The following is a 14,295-nucleotide window of genomic DNA, read 5'->3' on the forward strand; positions in this document are numbered from 1 at the left end:
GTGGCACCTTAGAGACTAACAAATTTATTAGAGCATAAGCTTTCGTGGACTACAGCCCACTTCTTCGGATGCATATGCATATGCATCCGAAGAAGTGGGCTGTAGTCCACGAAAGCTTATGCTCTAATAAATTTGTTAGTCTCTAAGGTGCCACGAGTACTCCTGTTCTTCTTTTTGCGGATACAGACTAACACGGCTGCTACTCTGAAACTTCTCCCCTCCCACACCTCTCCTCTGAGCAGAGTGAACCACCATTGCTGGGAGGCAACACACTTCTCACTTTATTCCATTCAGGAAGAGACTCTCACACTGTATGTAACTTACATCATATTTTAGCTCAAAGGAAAATGAGAAGTTTTGAAAGTCCTTACAAGTTGCTGGAATCAGTAAGAATAGATTCAGTTGACCTTGAATTTCTTGAATTTGTGGTTACTTCATGAATTTGTTCTAGTGCAGCACTGATTTTACAGAACCCCAAAGAACTATCAGATGCTCTGCTGAAATTTACTTAAATGTCTGGGAGGCTTCTCTGAGAATGAATGCAACCTAGTTCAATGCAATTCACAATTCAAATTATAATAATTGTACTTTGATACTTGGGAGCACAGTACATTTATAATGCGTGTGCCCAGGGGTTCTTTGTTAACAGTAATTGAGTGTTTGATTGCTTTCCTCTCACATGAAAAATCTGCATTAAAAAAACCAAACCAAAAAAACCAAAACCTGGCATTTCTTTAGCATGCGGCTATTTCAGAGCATGTAGCTATAAAGACTTCACATAGAGATCACATAGAGATCTAAGATCATTTCTAAGACCTGCTCTACCACAAGAAAGTTGTATTTGTTTAACTTAAGGTGTGATTTTAAACCAATATATTTAAACCTGTACAAAACCCTCTGCATGGGCACTCTTATTTTGGTTTAAGAATGGCTTCTTTTGTCTTATTTTAAATCTGTTCCTTATCAACCTAGCTAAACTGAAATAAACCACTTAAACTCTTCAACTTTTCACACATACAGAATTGGAAGAGACTGTCTAGGAAGGAGTATGACAGAAAGGGATCAGCTAAATATGAGTCAACAGTGTGATGCTGTTGCAAAAAAAAGCAAACGTGATTCTGGGATGCATTAAAAGGTGTATTGTGAGCAAGAAACAAGAAGTCATTCTTGCGCTCTACTCTGCGCTGGTTAGGCCTCAGCTGGAGTATTGTGACCAGTTCTGGGCACTGCACTTCAAGACAGACGTGGAGAAATCAGGGCCGCCCAGAGGATTCAGGGGGCCTGGGGCAAAGCAATTTCGGGGGCCCCTTACATAAAAAAAAAGTTGCAATACTGTAGAATACTATATTCTCGTGGGGGCCCCTGTGGGGCCCGGGGCAAATTGCCCCACTTGCCCCTCCTCCCTCCGGGAGAAATTGGAGAGGGTCCAGAGAAGAGCAACAAGAATGATTAAAGGTCTAGAGAACATGACCTATGAAGGAAGGCTGAAAGAACTGGCATTGTTTAGTTTGGAAAAGAGAAGCCTGAGAGGGGACATGATAGCAATTTTCAGGTATCAAAAAGGGGTGTCATGAGGTGGGGAAAACTTGTTCATCTTAGCCTCTAAGGATAGAGCAAGAAGCAATGGGCTTAAACTGCAGCAAGGGCGGTTTACGTTGGACATTTGGAAAAAGTTCCTAACTGTCAGGGTGGTTAAACATTGGAATAAACTGCCTAGGGAGGTTGTGGAATCTCCATCTCTGGAGATATTTAAGAGAAGGTTAGATAAATGTCTATCAGGGATGGTCTAGACAGTATTTGGTCCTGCCTGAGGACAGGGGACTGGACTCGATGACCTCTTGAGGTTCCTTCTAGTCCTAGAGTCTATGAATCTATGAAATAAGGAGTTTGGAGTTGCTTAACTAAATCATATTAAAAATCACACTTCAAGTTAGACGGCTGCATTCTGGTGCAGATACAGTCCTTAGTTTCACAAAAGTCCAGCTCTATGAAGCTATGTTGTGTGGCTTTGAACTTGCATTGCGCAAAGCCATATTCTGACTGGGCCTCTTAGATGTCATACCTACATTTATATCCACATAAAGCAACAATATATCTAGAGAAGTTAAATACCCAAGGAAATCAAGCATCAAATCCTTTCCTCAGCAGTAGAGGGTGGCTTTTTGTTAGAAAGACAGATTCAGAGTCTACTGAGAGATGAGATTAAAGTTTTTAACAAATAAACAGAATTTAAGTGGAAGTGTCTCAACCTGAAAAGTACTGCTAAGTACAGCAATTTCAGTGGGAAAATATGCCACAAAACTCTCTGAAACACATTGACAATATGAGCTCAATACATTTTAACTTCACTTGGGACAGAATTAATAGTTAATGGTACCTAGGAATCCCCGTTGGAGCTGCTGTGGGTGGCAGCAAAGAAGGAGACAGAACTTGGACAGAAGTTGCATTTTAATCCCTATTTTTCTAAAGCTCAACCTCATTTACGAACAGCTCCTCACAGGACTAATTTAAAGACAGATAAAATGGAGAGGCTGAACATGAATACTCAATACTAAATTATTAAAAATAATGTTCTAAATACTATGAAACCTAAAAATATAAGTACTTACCAGAGATGGTGTAACAGCATGTACTGAACTGCGTATCTGAGATTCTTTGAGGTGATCTCTAATAAGTGGGCATTGCTTGTCCAGGGTTCATTATACTAAACCAGGCAGGAAAATGGGTGCCTTGATTTTTCCTTGCTTTCCCCCCACACTGTCTCTTTTAGGTAGATGTAGATTTGAGATGTCCAGAATAAATGAATGTTTTAAATTAAGTGTCTATTTAAAAATTTTTAATAACCATGTTTATAGCAAAATTAAGGCACTTCTAAGTGTTTTTTTCCCATTCCTTTAATATGTTTACGGGTGACTCAAGGAACAAAGCTGCCTCAGCACACCTGAGGTGTTTCTTAATGGACCAATAAAACACACACCCCAGGGTGTCTTAATGGTTTGATGAAAAGCACTTTTCAGAAATGCAATCACGTGGGCTGGTGTAGTACAAGATCTTTTAAACCTCTTGCTGAATGTTGAGATGGTTTCAATATGTACTTTCAATATTAACTGTGCTAGCCTTGTTTGATAGCAATAAGCATCAAATTATCTGAAAAGAAGGCAGCCTGATACCACAGATGATAGCAAAATGAACTACCAACAGGGGAGAGAGGTTAGATACTTAGTAACTGCACAACACTTTTGCTTTGGGGATCTCGGCACACTTTCCAAACATTGCGAGGGCTGGCTTGCTGTAATGCTGGTTCTATGGTCCCTTTAATTCCCAATTCCCAGCCCACCCCCTTCCCAGGGTATTCATGTCTGATCCAAAATTTAAAGATGCAAACGGATTGATAATGGCTCACACTACTGCATGTGTGCCAAGCAGGTATTATCAATGCAGCCTACAAAGGCATGTGGATGCAGAATCAGGAGTGGAACATGCAATAGTCACAGTATACTTTTTCTCACATTAGCACTAGCATTTTCAAAGGTAGCCTCAATCTTTACAAATGGCACTGGCCCAGGAGATAAGTCCACTGCACGGTCTATGCCGGTATTAAGTCCAGCGACTGCCTTTACATAAGATGCTACTTGGAGGCTCAGCTTGTCTCTATAGATCCAGTATTCTTGAGAGAAAGGGGAGTCTTCTCCCCTGGCGTAGGGCCATGCTGACAGAATGACAGACATAAGCACTTGTGGTTTATTCTCGGATTCTTTCCAGTCTCCGCCTTGAAACTAGCACATAACTGGCTTGGTTGATTCTTTATCTTTCTTTGTTTTCTAGATTTCTGTCATGTTCTCAATCTTTTCAGTTACCATATTTTTCATGCTGCCAGGCAGCTCTGGATAAAGAGTCAATTATGTACATCTAAACTGTAGCACTGCAGTTTCAGTAGCAAGCATTGAAGGTGTTTTGGAGCTGCTAGCAGTGTTTTTAAAAAAAAATGTTTAGCGGTTTAGGATCATTTTCTACTCCAATGGTTTTCCATCCTTAAACATATGAACATAGAACTTTTCACATATGAAAACGATTGAAAGACACTGCATTTCAATTTGAGTCTCTTTTTTCCATTGGTGACTTGACCTTCTTATCTCTTTTATATGAGGGCTACCCCGAGCCCCACCTCACTGGCATTGTATAGTAGCCTCTTCACAACATAGTATTTCAGGATTGGATACTTGGTCACCAGCCTTCTGATACACGTGATGGCTGTCATGATGAAGTAACCATCACGCAACTTTGTCCAGTAGTTGCCTAAAGTGTTTTCACGCATGTGAGAGGCTTGGAAGAAACTATCAGTTTGCATATCTTAATAATCTCTGAACTGATTTAATATCTGTAGGTTGGGCAGCCACTGTATTGCTTTTATGTTTTCAGGGTCAGGTCTTGTGAGGTCAGCAAATGTCTTGTGTATGGTAGAGCAGTCAATCTTCTTCTATTGAATTTTAGGTTTACTTCCTTGGCTCTCTGTAGCAGATAGATGAGGTTGTGGTTGTGAGTGGTTTGAGCACTGGCCTGCTAAACCCAGGGTTGTGAGTTCAATCCTTGAGGGGGCCATTTAGGGATCTGGGGCAAAAATCTGTCTGGGGATTGGTCCTGCTTTGAGCAGGGGGTTGGACTAAATGACCTCCTGAGGTCCCTCCCAACCCTGATATTCTATGATCACATTTCCTCTATGCTCTACCACAGCTACTGCCAGGTCATCTCCATTTCTGTACACTGGAACGTCTTCAGCTATGATGCTGAGCCTGAAAATCCTGTTAGTACATCTTATTGGCAGCGTCAATATTCATTTGCCGCCAAGTTAAAGAAGTATGGGCTGGATGAATGAATAGAAAGCTGGTTAGATTGTTGGGCTCAACGGGTAGTGATCAATGGCTCCATGTCTAGTTGGCAGCCGGTTTCAAGCGGAGTGCCTCAAGGGTCGGTCCTGGGGCCGGTTTTGTTTAATGATCTGGAGGATGGTGTGGACTGCACTCTCAGCAAGTTTGCAGATGACACTAAACTGGGAGGCGTGGTAGATACGCTGGAGGGTAGGGATCAGATACAGAGGGACCTAGACAAATTAGAGGATTGGGCTAAAAGAAACCTGGTTCAACAAGGACAAGTGCAGAGTCCTGCACTTAGGATGGAAGAATCCTATGCACTGCTACAGACTAGGGACCGAATGGCTAGGTAGCAGTTCTGCAGAAAAGGACCTAGGGTCACAGTGGACGAGAAGCTGGATATGAGTCAACAGTGTGTCCTTGTTGCCAAGAAAGCTAACGGCATTTTCGGCTTTATAAGTAGGGGCATTGCCAGCAGATCGAGGGATGTGATCATTCCCCTCTATTCGACATTAGTGAGGCCTCATCTGGAGTACTGTGTCCAGTTTTGGGCCCCACATTACAAGAAGGATGTGGAAAAATTGGAGAGTCCAGCGGAGGGCACCAAAATGATTAGAAGGCTGGAACACCTGACTTATGAGAGGCTGAGGGAACTGGGATTTTTTTAGTCTGCAGAAGAAAAGAATGAGGGGGGATTTGATAGCTGCTTTCAACTACCTGAAAGGGGGTTCCAAAGAGGATGGATCTAGACTGTTCTCAGTGGTAGCAGATGACAGAACAAGGAGCAATGGTCTCAAGTTGCAGTGGGGGAGGTTTAGGTTGGGTATTAGGAAAAACTTTTTCACTAGGAGGGTGGTGAAGCACTGGAATGCGTTACCTAGGGAGGTGGTGGAATCTCCTTCCTTAGAGGTTTTTAAAGGTCAGGCTTGACAAAGCCCTGGCTGCGATGATTTAGTTGGGAATTGGTCCTGCTTTGAGCAGTGGGTTGGACTAGATGATCTCCTGAGGTCCCTTCCAACCCTGATACTCTATGATTCTAGGAAGAGCAGATCTATGACTAGCAAGAGGAGGAGCTGTGCTGGAAATAGTGAGCTGACTTGCTCACTACTTCTCTCTACAAGGACCATACCCTGCTCCACTGTCTGCCTTTCTAGACTTTCCCCACCTTTCACTGCTGGGTCCCACGTCTTCCCTCACATTTGTTGTTCTGGGGTTCTTAAGAGTTAATAGCATGGAAGTTAAAACTGCATGGGGGAAGAGGGGGAAGGACAGGAGTAAAACCCAACCCTCACATGCTGTATTTTATAGGCTTTACTTTTAACCTATCAAATCTGATAATGGGATTATTTAAACCTCTCCCTTATAACAGATCCATATTATCTTCTAGTGACCACACATATACAACTAAAGCCACTAGAATCTACAACACAGGCTACTAAAGCCCTAGGCTGCAACAACTGCAACTAAGCACCACACTGGGGCACAGCAATTAAGATGCAGTTGAGGACTTTCCTTCAGTATAGTGACAATCAAAGCAAATCGCATGTGTAACGTGCTGCACCTCATGCTGTCTGTGGCACTGTTTATTTCTGAGCACGCCGTGCTTCTGAACTAAACAATTTGTTGAAAAATATTAAATTAAAATGTGCAGCGTCATTACTTATTCTTCAGTGGCTACACATTAATTGTCATGATTAAGAATACTGGCTAATCTAAATACACTGATGAAAAAAACTAGTGCAATTACCATGTCTAAAGAATGCCTAATTTTTCAACGTTGAGTTTTTTGTTCGGCAGTGACACAGTACCTAGGTTTATTACGGATGCTTTTTCTCTACCATAGTTTTTGTCATTTGAACTGTAGATAGCATTGCCCTATTTCAAGGCTCTGTATCTGCTGTTCAGAGGGATCTTCATTGCGTCTATTGTACATTAAAATCTTTGAGTGTGTTTTCCAACACACTTGAATGAACAAAGACCAATATTTCTGTTTCTGAAATAAAGTCTACAAAATACAATCACTTCTGTTTGTCCGAATGGTAAAAAAACAAGAAACACGTAGAACGCTTATAAAACATACTTACTTGGTATTCAAATTGTATTTCACTTGTTGAGCTACCTTGTTTTCCATTTATATCAACTTCAATTTCACCTTGTCTGGGTTCTGAGACGCTTCCAACTTGACACACAATCCTAATCAGAAATAATGCAAGTGTACCAGTAAGTTTATAACTTTCTCCATTTCAACTGTTGAAAAAAGTGGATCTTAATGCACACATAAGGCATCACTCTGTCAGCACTAGAATCTGAAGTCTTTAGCTACCATATGGAGCACAAGCAGAAGTGCAAGCTTCCTCACCATATCTCACTGTACCTCAACCCTGTCATGAAGAGACCATCTCCTAAGGGTGTGAGAGGATAGCTCAGTTCTCTATCCATTAAGACCAAAGCTGTGGACCGCCAACTCTACACAGTGGCTACTAAACAGCTATTGAATGGCAGTGACTTTTGGTCACTATTGACAGATCAAACTCACACTAGTAATCAAGTAGCACAGTAAAGAGCATTTCTTGCTGAGTTTCTCTCTTTTTTTTGGCTCTTTCAGTCTTGGGATGATTGCTATTCTTCTTTAAACAATGTGCTATTGTCTATTAAGAAAGAATTAAATATGAAAATCACTCTCCCCAGTATAATGTACTTAAATTAGGACCTAAATAAAGGGTTGTCAAGTCCCACTGCAGATCACTTCAGAATTATCTGTCGGAGTCCTGGCACATGGACAAAATTTTCCAAATTCTTGTAAACCTTGGCTTATGTATTGCTGCTGGAGCCTGCACTCAGTTCCTCATAATTTTGACTGTATCCTTGAAAGCTATGTCTTCTTGTCAGGCACAGACAGGAAATGTTACCTTCAGAAGAATTTGCAAAATGTGTCAACTGCTAGAAGTTGACAGGGAGAAGTGGTCATTATAATATAAAATATGCAGTGGTGCTGTAGTAGTGGCAGGATAACAGAGATTTTTTTTTAAATGGATTTGTATTGGTGTATAATAGTGCCTTTAATCTGAGAATCAGTAAGCCATTTCCAGAGGTAGGTAAGTAGGAGTATCCCTCTATATTACACATGCGGAAACTGAGACAGAGAGACAAAGAAAGTGTGTTGTCCAAGGTCACACATTAAGTCAATAGCGGAGCTAGAAAGAGAACCCAGGTCTCCCGATTCTCTCTTCTCTACTAAATAGACAATATTGACTCCTAAAATATCAAACATTTTACTAAAGAAAAGGTGAAGTAAAACACTAAAAAATGTGCTAAGCAAATGGAAAGTGGCACAAAAAGAAAGTTACAGGCATGTGTTCTAAATTGCTTTTGGAATACCTTATTTTCTCAACCCTTAGACACACCTAGATTTATAAATAAATTACAGTATGCAAGTTGTATACATTCATTCCTTTTACCACACTGGTAGAGCTAAACAAAGTAGAAACATTGCTGAGAGACAAGGATACAATCCCCTAAAATCTGGCTTCTCTCCATGTGTTTAAATCAAAGTTTTAGAAAAGGCACAAAACCAACGACATTGGGGGAATTCTTGTATGGCTATACTGTGCTTGTGATGCTTCTGCAAATGCTTTGGGATGGGAAAGAAAGAGGTGCATCTGAGGATGATGTTGCATGTATGGATAAGTGTAAAAACAGCCACTGAGAAACTGGTGTATACAGATATTTCTGTTCTGACCAAAAATTATTCTCAAGATTCTTGGGACATAGGGCATGTCTACATTGCCTGACATTCAGACTATGGGTGTGTGAATAGCAGTGCCCACCCCAACAGTTGGAACTGTGGGGCAGTGTAGAAAAGCCCTGGAACTTCTGAATCCATCAACTGAGTTCTCAAAAACTAGCCACTACCTAAACATCTCAAAAGTTCCTTTTAAACAGATTAAAAAATGAGGAGTTACTGTAATAAAGTTAAAATAATCCAAAAGAGAGTCAAAGTTCAACTGCATAGTTTTAAATATAAAAAGTCATCAGTCATCTCTGTTCAATTGTATTGCTTGCTTCCACTAATATCACCTCCTATTCCTTACACAGAACTTTTCATCAGCTCATCTCAAAACTGACTTAATCTTGAAATTATTTGTTTGATAAGACCTGGGCTAAATGGCTATGATGCCTTTAATTTAAACAACAAACAAACAGTTTTGAGACATATGTAGTAAATATTTAGGCTTTTTAAACAAAATAATCTATTACAATCTTGAGAAAGCACTCTTAAGTGTGACAAATCTGTTTCTGTATATAAGTGGTTATATACCAGGGGTGGCCAAAATTACTGACCCTCTGAGCCGCATACAACAATCTTCAGAAGTTCGAGAGCCAGGGCACACCTACCAGGAGCTGGGGCTCGGGGCTTCAGTCCCACTCCAGCTGAAGGCCCAAGCCCTGGCAGGTGCACCCTGGAGGACTGAAACCCCGAGACTCCCCTCTCCGCTGGACAGAAGACCTTACTCCACCCCACTGCAAGGCAGAGGTCCTGAGCTCCCCCCCCGTCCAGTCTGGTAGGCAGAGGTTGGGGAAGAGTGGGGGGCTTGCAAGCCACACTTTAATGGTAAAAGAGCCGCATGCGGCTCTTGAGCCATAGTTTGGCTACCCGTTATATAACGTGGTTTTGTATAAATCCTGAGAGATGTCAGTACTAACAATTTTAGGTAACACTGTATTACTGCCTCTTATGAATACTTCCTGATAATTGCACAGAAATCTTTTTTCTAAAATCTCTCTCAGAAATCAGCAGCACGTACCTGGTGGAAACAGAGTAGAACTCCTCTCTGAAAAGGCATTCTGTGCCTGCCACCGTTATACTTTTGACATCTTCAGCTTTTATACCCAAATTAGATCCCATTATGGTCAAAAGGATTCCACCACTTAGTGGCCCAGTCTTTGGTTCAATCTGTGAGGGGGGGAAAAAGAAAGCAAATTTGAAAATTACAATGATGGTGCTGCTCTTACATATGCTCTTACATACATTTAAATCCACCTCATCTTACAGTCTACACCTTTGTGTTAAAAATACAGGGGTTGTTTGTTTACATAGGCCTCATAAAAAAGAGGCTAAGAAACCTCTTAAATCACATGCTTAGTTAGAAGTACAGAATCAATTGTAATCTGTTGTAGATTTCAAATCTCCAATAGCAGTAACGTTCTATGAGAGAGACAAGGTGGGTGAGGGAATATCTTTTATTGGACCAACTTCTGTTGGTAAAAGCGACAAGCTTTGGCACTTACATGGAACCTCACCCAACTTGTTTCTCTAATAATCTGGGACCAACACAGCTATATCACTGCAAACATGGAGTTCTATAACAGTTTATTACAACAAAGCCCCCAACAGACTGTACCTATTATTTACAAAATTCCTGGCTCGTGTTTTATCCTTTTTATAATTTTGTTGTGCTTATTTTTCAAAATATCACATTCTTTAAATGATGTATTGAGACTTTTTAGGCACCACTTGGGGGAGTATTTCTAGCTAATTCAAGAGCATTTGCATTTATCCTTCCTATTGTTTGCATGTGCACGTGTATCTGTTTTGTTTTGTAATCATTTCTGCTTGGAGGATCGTATCAGATGCACAATAGACTCTGGGACACAAAGAATGGTGCACAGAGGCCTATCACAGATGCTTCTGCTAATCTGCTATCCCTCCCTACTGTATCAGATGAGAGGAGGCAACATTATTGATCATATTTGTGATTGAAAATACGGACTAAAAGGGTCCCCATGGTAGAGGTGGATTTCCACAGCTCAGAAAAGCATCTGAATTTGAAACTTAACTGAACCTTCCAACATTTTGATAGTTCACCTATCTACCAGTTTCTGTGTAGTAGTTCCAGAAAGCCCTTTCAGCTTTTTAACCTTAGAGTCCTGGAGCCTATTGTACTGCATTTCAGACAGATGCCCTGGAGGGGGAAGGCATTTAATACTTTGTTGAAGTACCATCACTGAGAACAACTAGGACTATCAACTTTGAATGACAACTACTAGCCCATCCTCATGCAACAATGGTCTTTCTACATGGGGAGATGCATGCCTGGTGGAGATGGACCTTCACCATTGGAACCCACAGTGCAGAGACTTAGGCCCTACATAAGTGCAGAGTTCTGCTCTGTGCAGGGAGGCGACATATAGGAACTTACTACATATAGGAACTTGCAGGAAGTGGAGGGCAGGAGGGACTCAGTCTGGCCTGAAACACTGTTTCATAGAAGGGGTGAGCACAGTCTAAGGGAGGGTGTCTCTCCCGGCTTTTTGTTCATTTCAAAGATCTGCAACTCTTGAGTGCTTCAACAGTAAAGTCAATGTGGATAAGAAATTCCTTTGCTAAGCCTGTGTTCCTTGCTTTCATGACAGGTTTTCCCTGAAGGAGTTAACTGAGAAACCGAAGCACCCAAGCCTAGGTGCAGCTCTCTGGGAGCATGTGTAAGCAACTCTGGGGTGGGAGAGTTCTTGGGAGGTCTCAGATGCTGATTTCAGGGTCTAGAATGGGTGAACGGAGGAGTCCCAGATCCCAAAAAAGGCATCAGAGAAGAGGTCTGTGTCCAGAATCGTGCTCTGGGCTCCCAGAACTAGAAAGAGTGACTAGACCCAGATGGCTTGGAAGCATGTGACCCAGTGATCGGATCTGCTTCAACAGACTGATGACAATTATAGTTCAGGCTACAGGAGCAGTTTGAAACACACATTGTGACAGAGATGACAATATCCTGGACAAACCTTCTGGAATTAAGATAAACATACTGAATTAAGTTTAATACCTTTGGGGTTCATTGTATTAAAAATGTAATTGTGTATATGTTATTGTGGAATTGTATGTAATTTCTCTAGGATACTGATTAATGCAATTGCTGGGAGATCATGTGAACTTCAAAAAGACTTTGTTGAACAATACAGCAGACACAATTGATCTTTTGGGACAATATGTGTGAAGTAGAATTCCTAGGAAGTACTGGGAGGAGGGGATTGCAAACCCCACCTGTGGACTCAGTCTTTGAAGCTTCACCTTGGCGATTGGGGTGGGGCGGGACTTTTGTCTGCTGATCACCTGTCATGGACAAACAATTCAAAGATACCCCTCACCCCCGGATTCTCCGCAGAAAAAAGAAAGGAATTTTGAATAAATAGCCTGAATTTAAGCTGTCTCAGGGCCTTCCTCCTGATCCAGCAAATAAACAGGACCTCTGATCCATGGAAGGGCCTAATCCTTAAAGGAAGGGTGAGAAAGACTTGGCATACTGAGGTGCTACAAGATTGGGTCCTTGTTCTGAGCTGAGGTTATGACCTTGTGACCACAAAAGAGATTCCTCTCAGAGGTTTGAGGGATTCACTTGACAGAGCCCATGCTGGAGACAGTTTTAGGGGCCATGGGAATCTCTTAGCATGAGTGTAGATTCTTTTACTATTTTTAATATGTTTTCTCTGTAATACTTTTACCCTAATAATAAAGAGACATACTCAAAGTGCTATGTACTAATTTATAACTGGAGGGAATCACACTGTGTACTGTCTCTGAGGAGAGAAGCAAGCAGGCCTGTTGAGGCAGTCTGTCTTTTTCTGGGAATAACACAGTGAAGGTGGGGAACTGTTCAGCATGGAAATACCCTGGTCAGGAGGGAGACACACCTGGGTCTCCACCAGGGCCGGCTCCAGCATTTCTGCTGCCCCAAGCAAAAAAGCCGCAATCGTCAGCGGCAGTTCAGCGGCAGGTCCTTTGCTCCCAGAGGGAGTAAGAGACTTGCTGCCCCCAAATTGCCGCTCATGCTGCCCCTCTCCCTTGGCCGTCCCAAGCACCTGCTTGTTAAGCTGGTGCCTGGAGCTGGCCCTGGTCTCAACCCAAGAAAGTCAACAGCTAGGGAGCCAGGAGCCTCTCTGCAAGCACCGCCCCTGCAGTGCCCATTGGCTGGGAACGGGAAGCTGTGGCCAATGGGCACTGCAGGGGCAGTGCTTGCAGAGAGGGGCAGTGCATGGAGCCATGTGAAAGTGAGTGAGGGTGAGGGAGAGCGAGTGACGGAGAGAGGGAGATACGGCGTGAATGGGGCGGGGCTTTAGGGAAGGGGCGGGGTACATCCTGGGTTGTCCTTAAATTCAAAAAGTGGTCTTGGGTGTAAAAATGCTCGAGACCACTGATCTAGGGTGTGCTCTACAGCATGCTTGGTTAGCACAGAGCTCAGATAAGAATAAATCCATACTGGTCAAGTAACCTGTGCTAACTCCCTGGTACCAACCACCATGTTTAAGTAAGTACTGCTAGCATGGTTTCAACCACATTGTGATAGATCTCTCTTGTTGGCAAGCTTTGCAGACACACCATGCCAATACCATCTCCTGGCAGCTAATTTAGAAGCTTACTTAAATGCCTTGAGAAAGCCTTCTTTCAGTGTGCAATGTTTTCAGAGACATCTTCATGAAAAGACAATACATTGGTAGGCAGAAAAACAATCATCTTACCCGAGTAATGACTGGATGAGGGCATGTGTTCGTATGAGAAGTTTTACACAGGTTCTCATAAATGCATTTGCTTGGCTTGTCTTCTTCTTCACACCAGACGCATTTGTAGACCGGATCAGCCGCAAGACACAAGCTGCAGTCACTTCGGCCATAAGAGCAGTTGTATAAAGTCACTAAAATGACAATTATAAAAAGACGTACAAGTTCAGTGTCAAGTCAATTATTGTTTCAAGGACATATTCTCTTTTAACAAGATGATGGGGAAGAAAAACCGTAATGCTGGGGCCAGAGTCTTCCCATTCAATAGGTCAATCCTGCCCAGAGCACAGTGTATTTAGCTACATAAAAGGTATTTATTGAGAACCAAGAAGCTCTATTTACATATTTACTTTCTGCCAATTTAGCACAATAAAAGTTTCCATGCACAGGCTTTGAACAACCTACCAATTATTTAAAATTAGAAATCCAAATACAGCTAAATCTGTTCACCCATTGTACAAGGGAGTAGCTCTTCAAATACTACAGCCCTCGCACATCAGCCATTAAAAATCCAGACTATTTTAGACAGGAGAAGAAAGGAGGGTATTCCAGAGTCCAAAGTCCCAAGAAGAAGGCCCCCTCTATTGTACTGAGGGTGATCTAGCATCAGCACCCCTGCTGATCACAGGCATATCAGTGTATCACTGAGAGAGAGAGAGAGAGAGAGAGAGAGAGTGTTTCTCTCAAGTAGGGTGCTCCCAGGTCATTTAGGACTTTCTAGGCCAAAACCAACACTTTAAAAATCTCCCTGGAAGTATTCAGGAAATCTAGTGGTTTCTGTATACCAAGGCAGTACTCCTTAATTTATTCCTGGCCTTTTATTATTCACTTTCAGTAAGTGAACTGTCTCATGGTTTTCAATTCTTTTTCTCCTGAGTTG

At 42.0% G+C, this 14,295-nt stretch overlaps 1 protein-coding gene across 1 annotated transcript in view; it reads right to left on the minus strand.

The window, feature by feature from the left end:
• PLXNB2 (plexin B2) overlaps positions 1–14,295 on the minus strand; it is a 346,449-nt gene that overhangs the window by 42,887 nt on the left and 289,267 nt on the right. The window contains exons 15-17 of the mRNA XM_034767793.1: positions 13,377–13,549; positions 9,674–9,822; positions 6,953–7,061 (exon numbers count right to left, since the gene is read on the minus strand). Coding sequence (XP_034623684.1) covers positions 6,953–7,061; positions 9,674–9,822; positions 13,377–13,549 — 431 coding nt within the window. The remainder of the gene's footprint in view (positions 1–6,952; positions 7,062–9,673; positions 9,823–13,376; positions 13,550–14,295) is intronic.

The sequence above is a fragment of the Trachemys scripta genome, chromosome 1, assembly GCF_013100865.1.
Source record: "Trachemys scripta elegans isolate TJP31775 chromosome 1, CAS_Tse_1.0, whole genome shotgun sequence".
Taxonomy (NCBI): Eukaryota; Metazoa; Chordata; order Testudines; family Emydidae; genus Trachemys; species Trachemys scripta.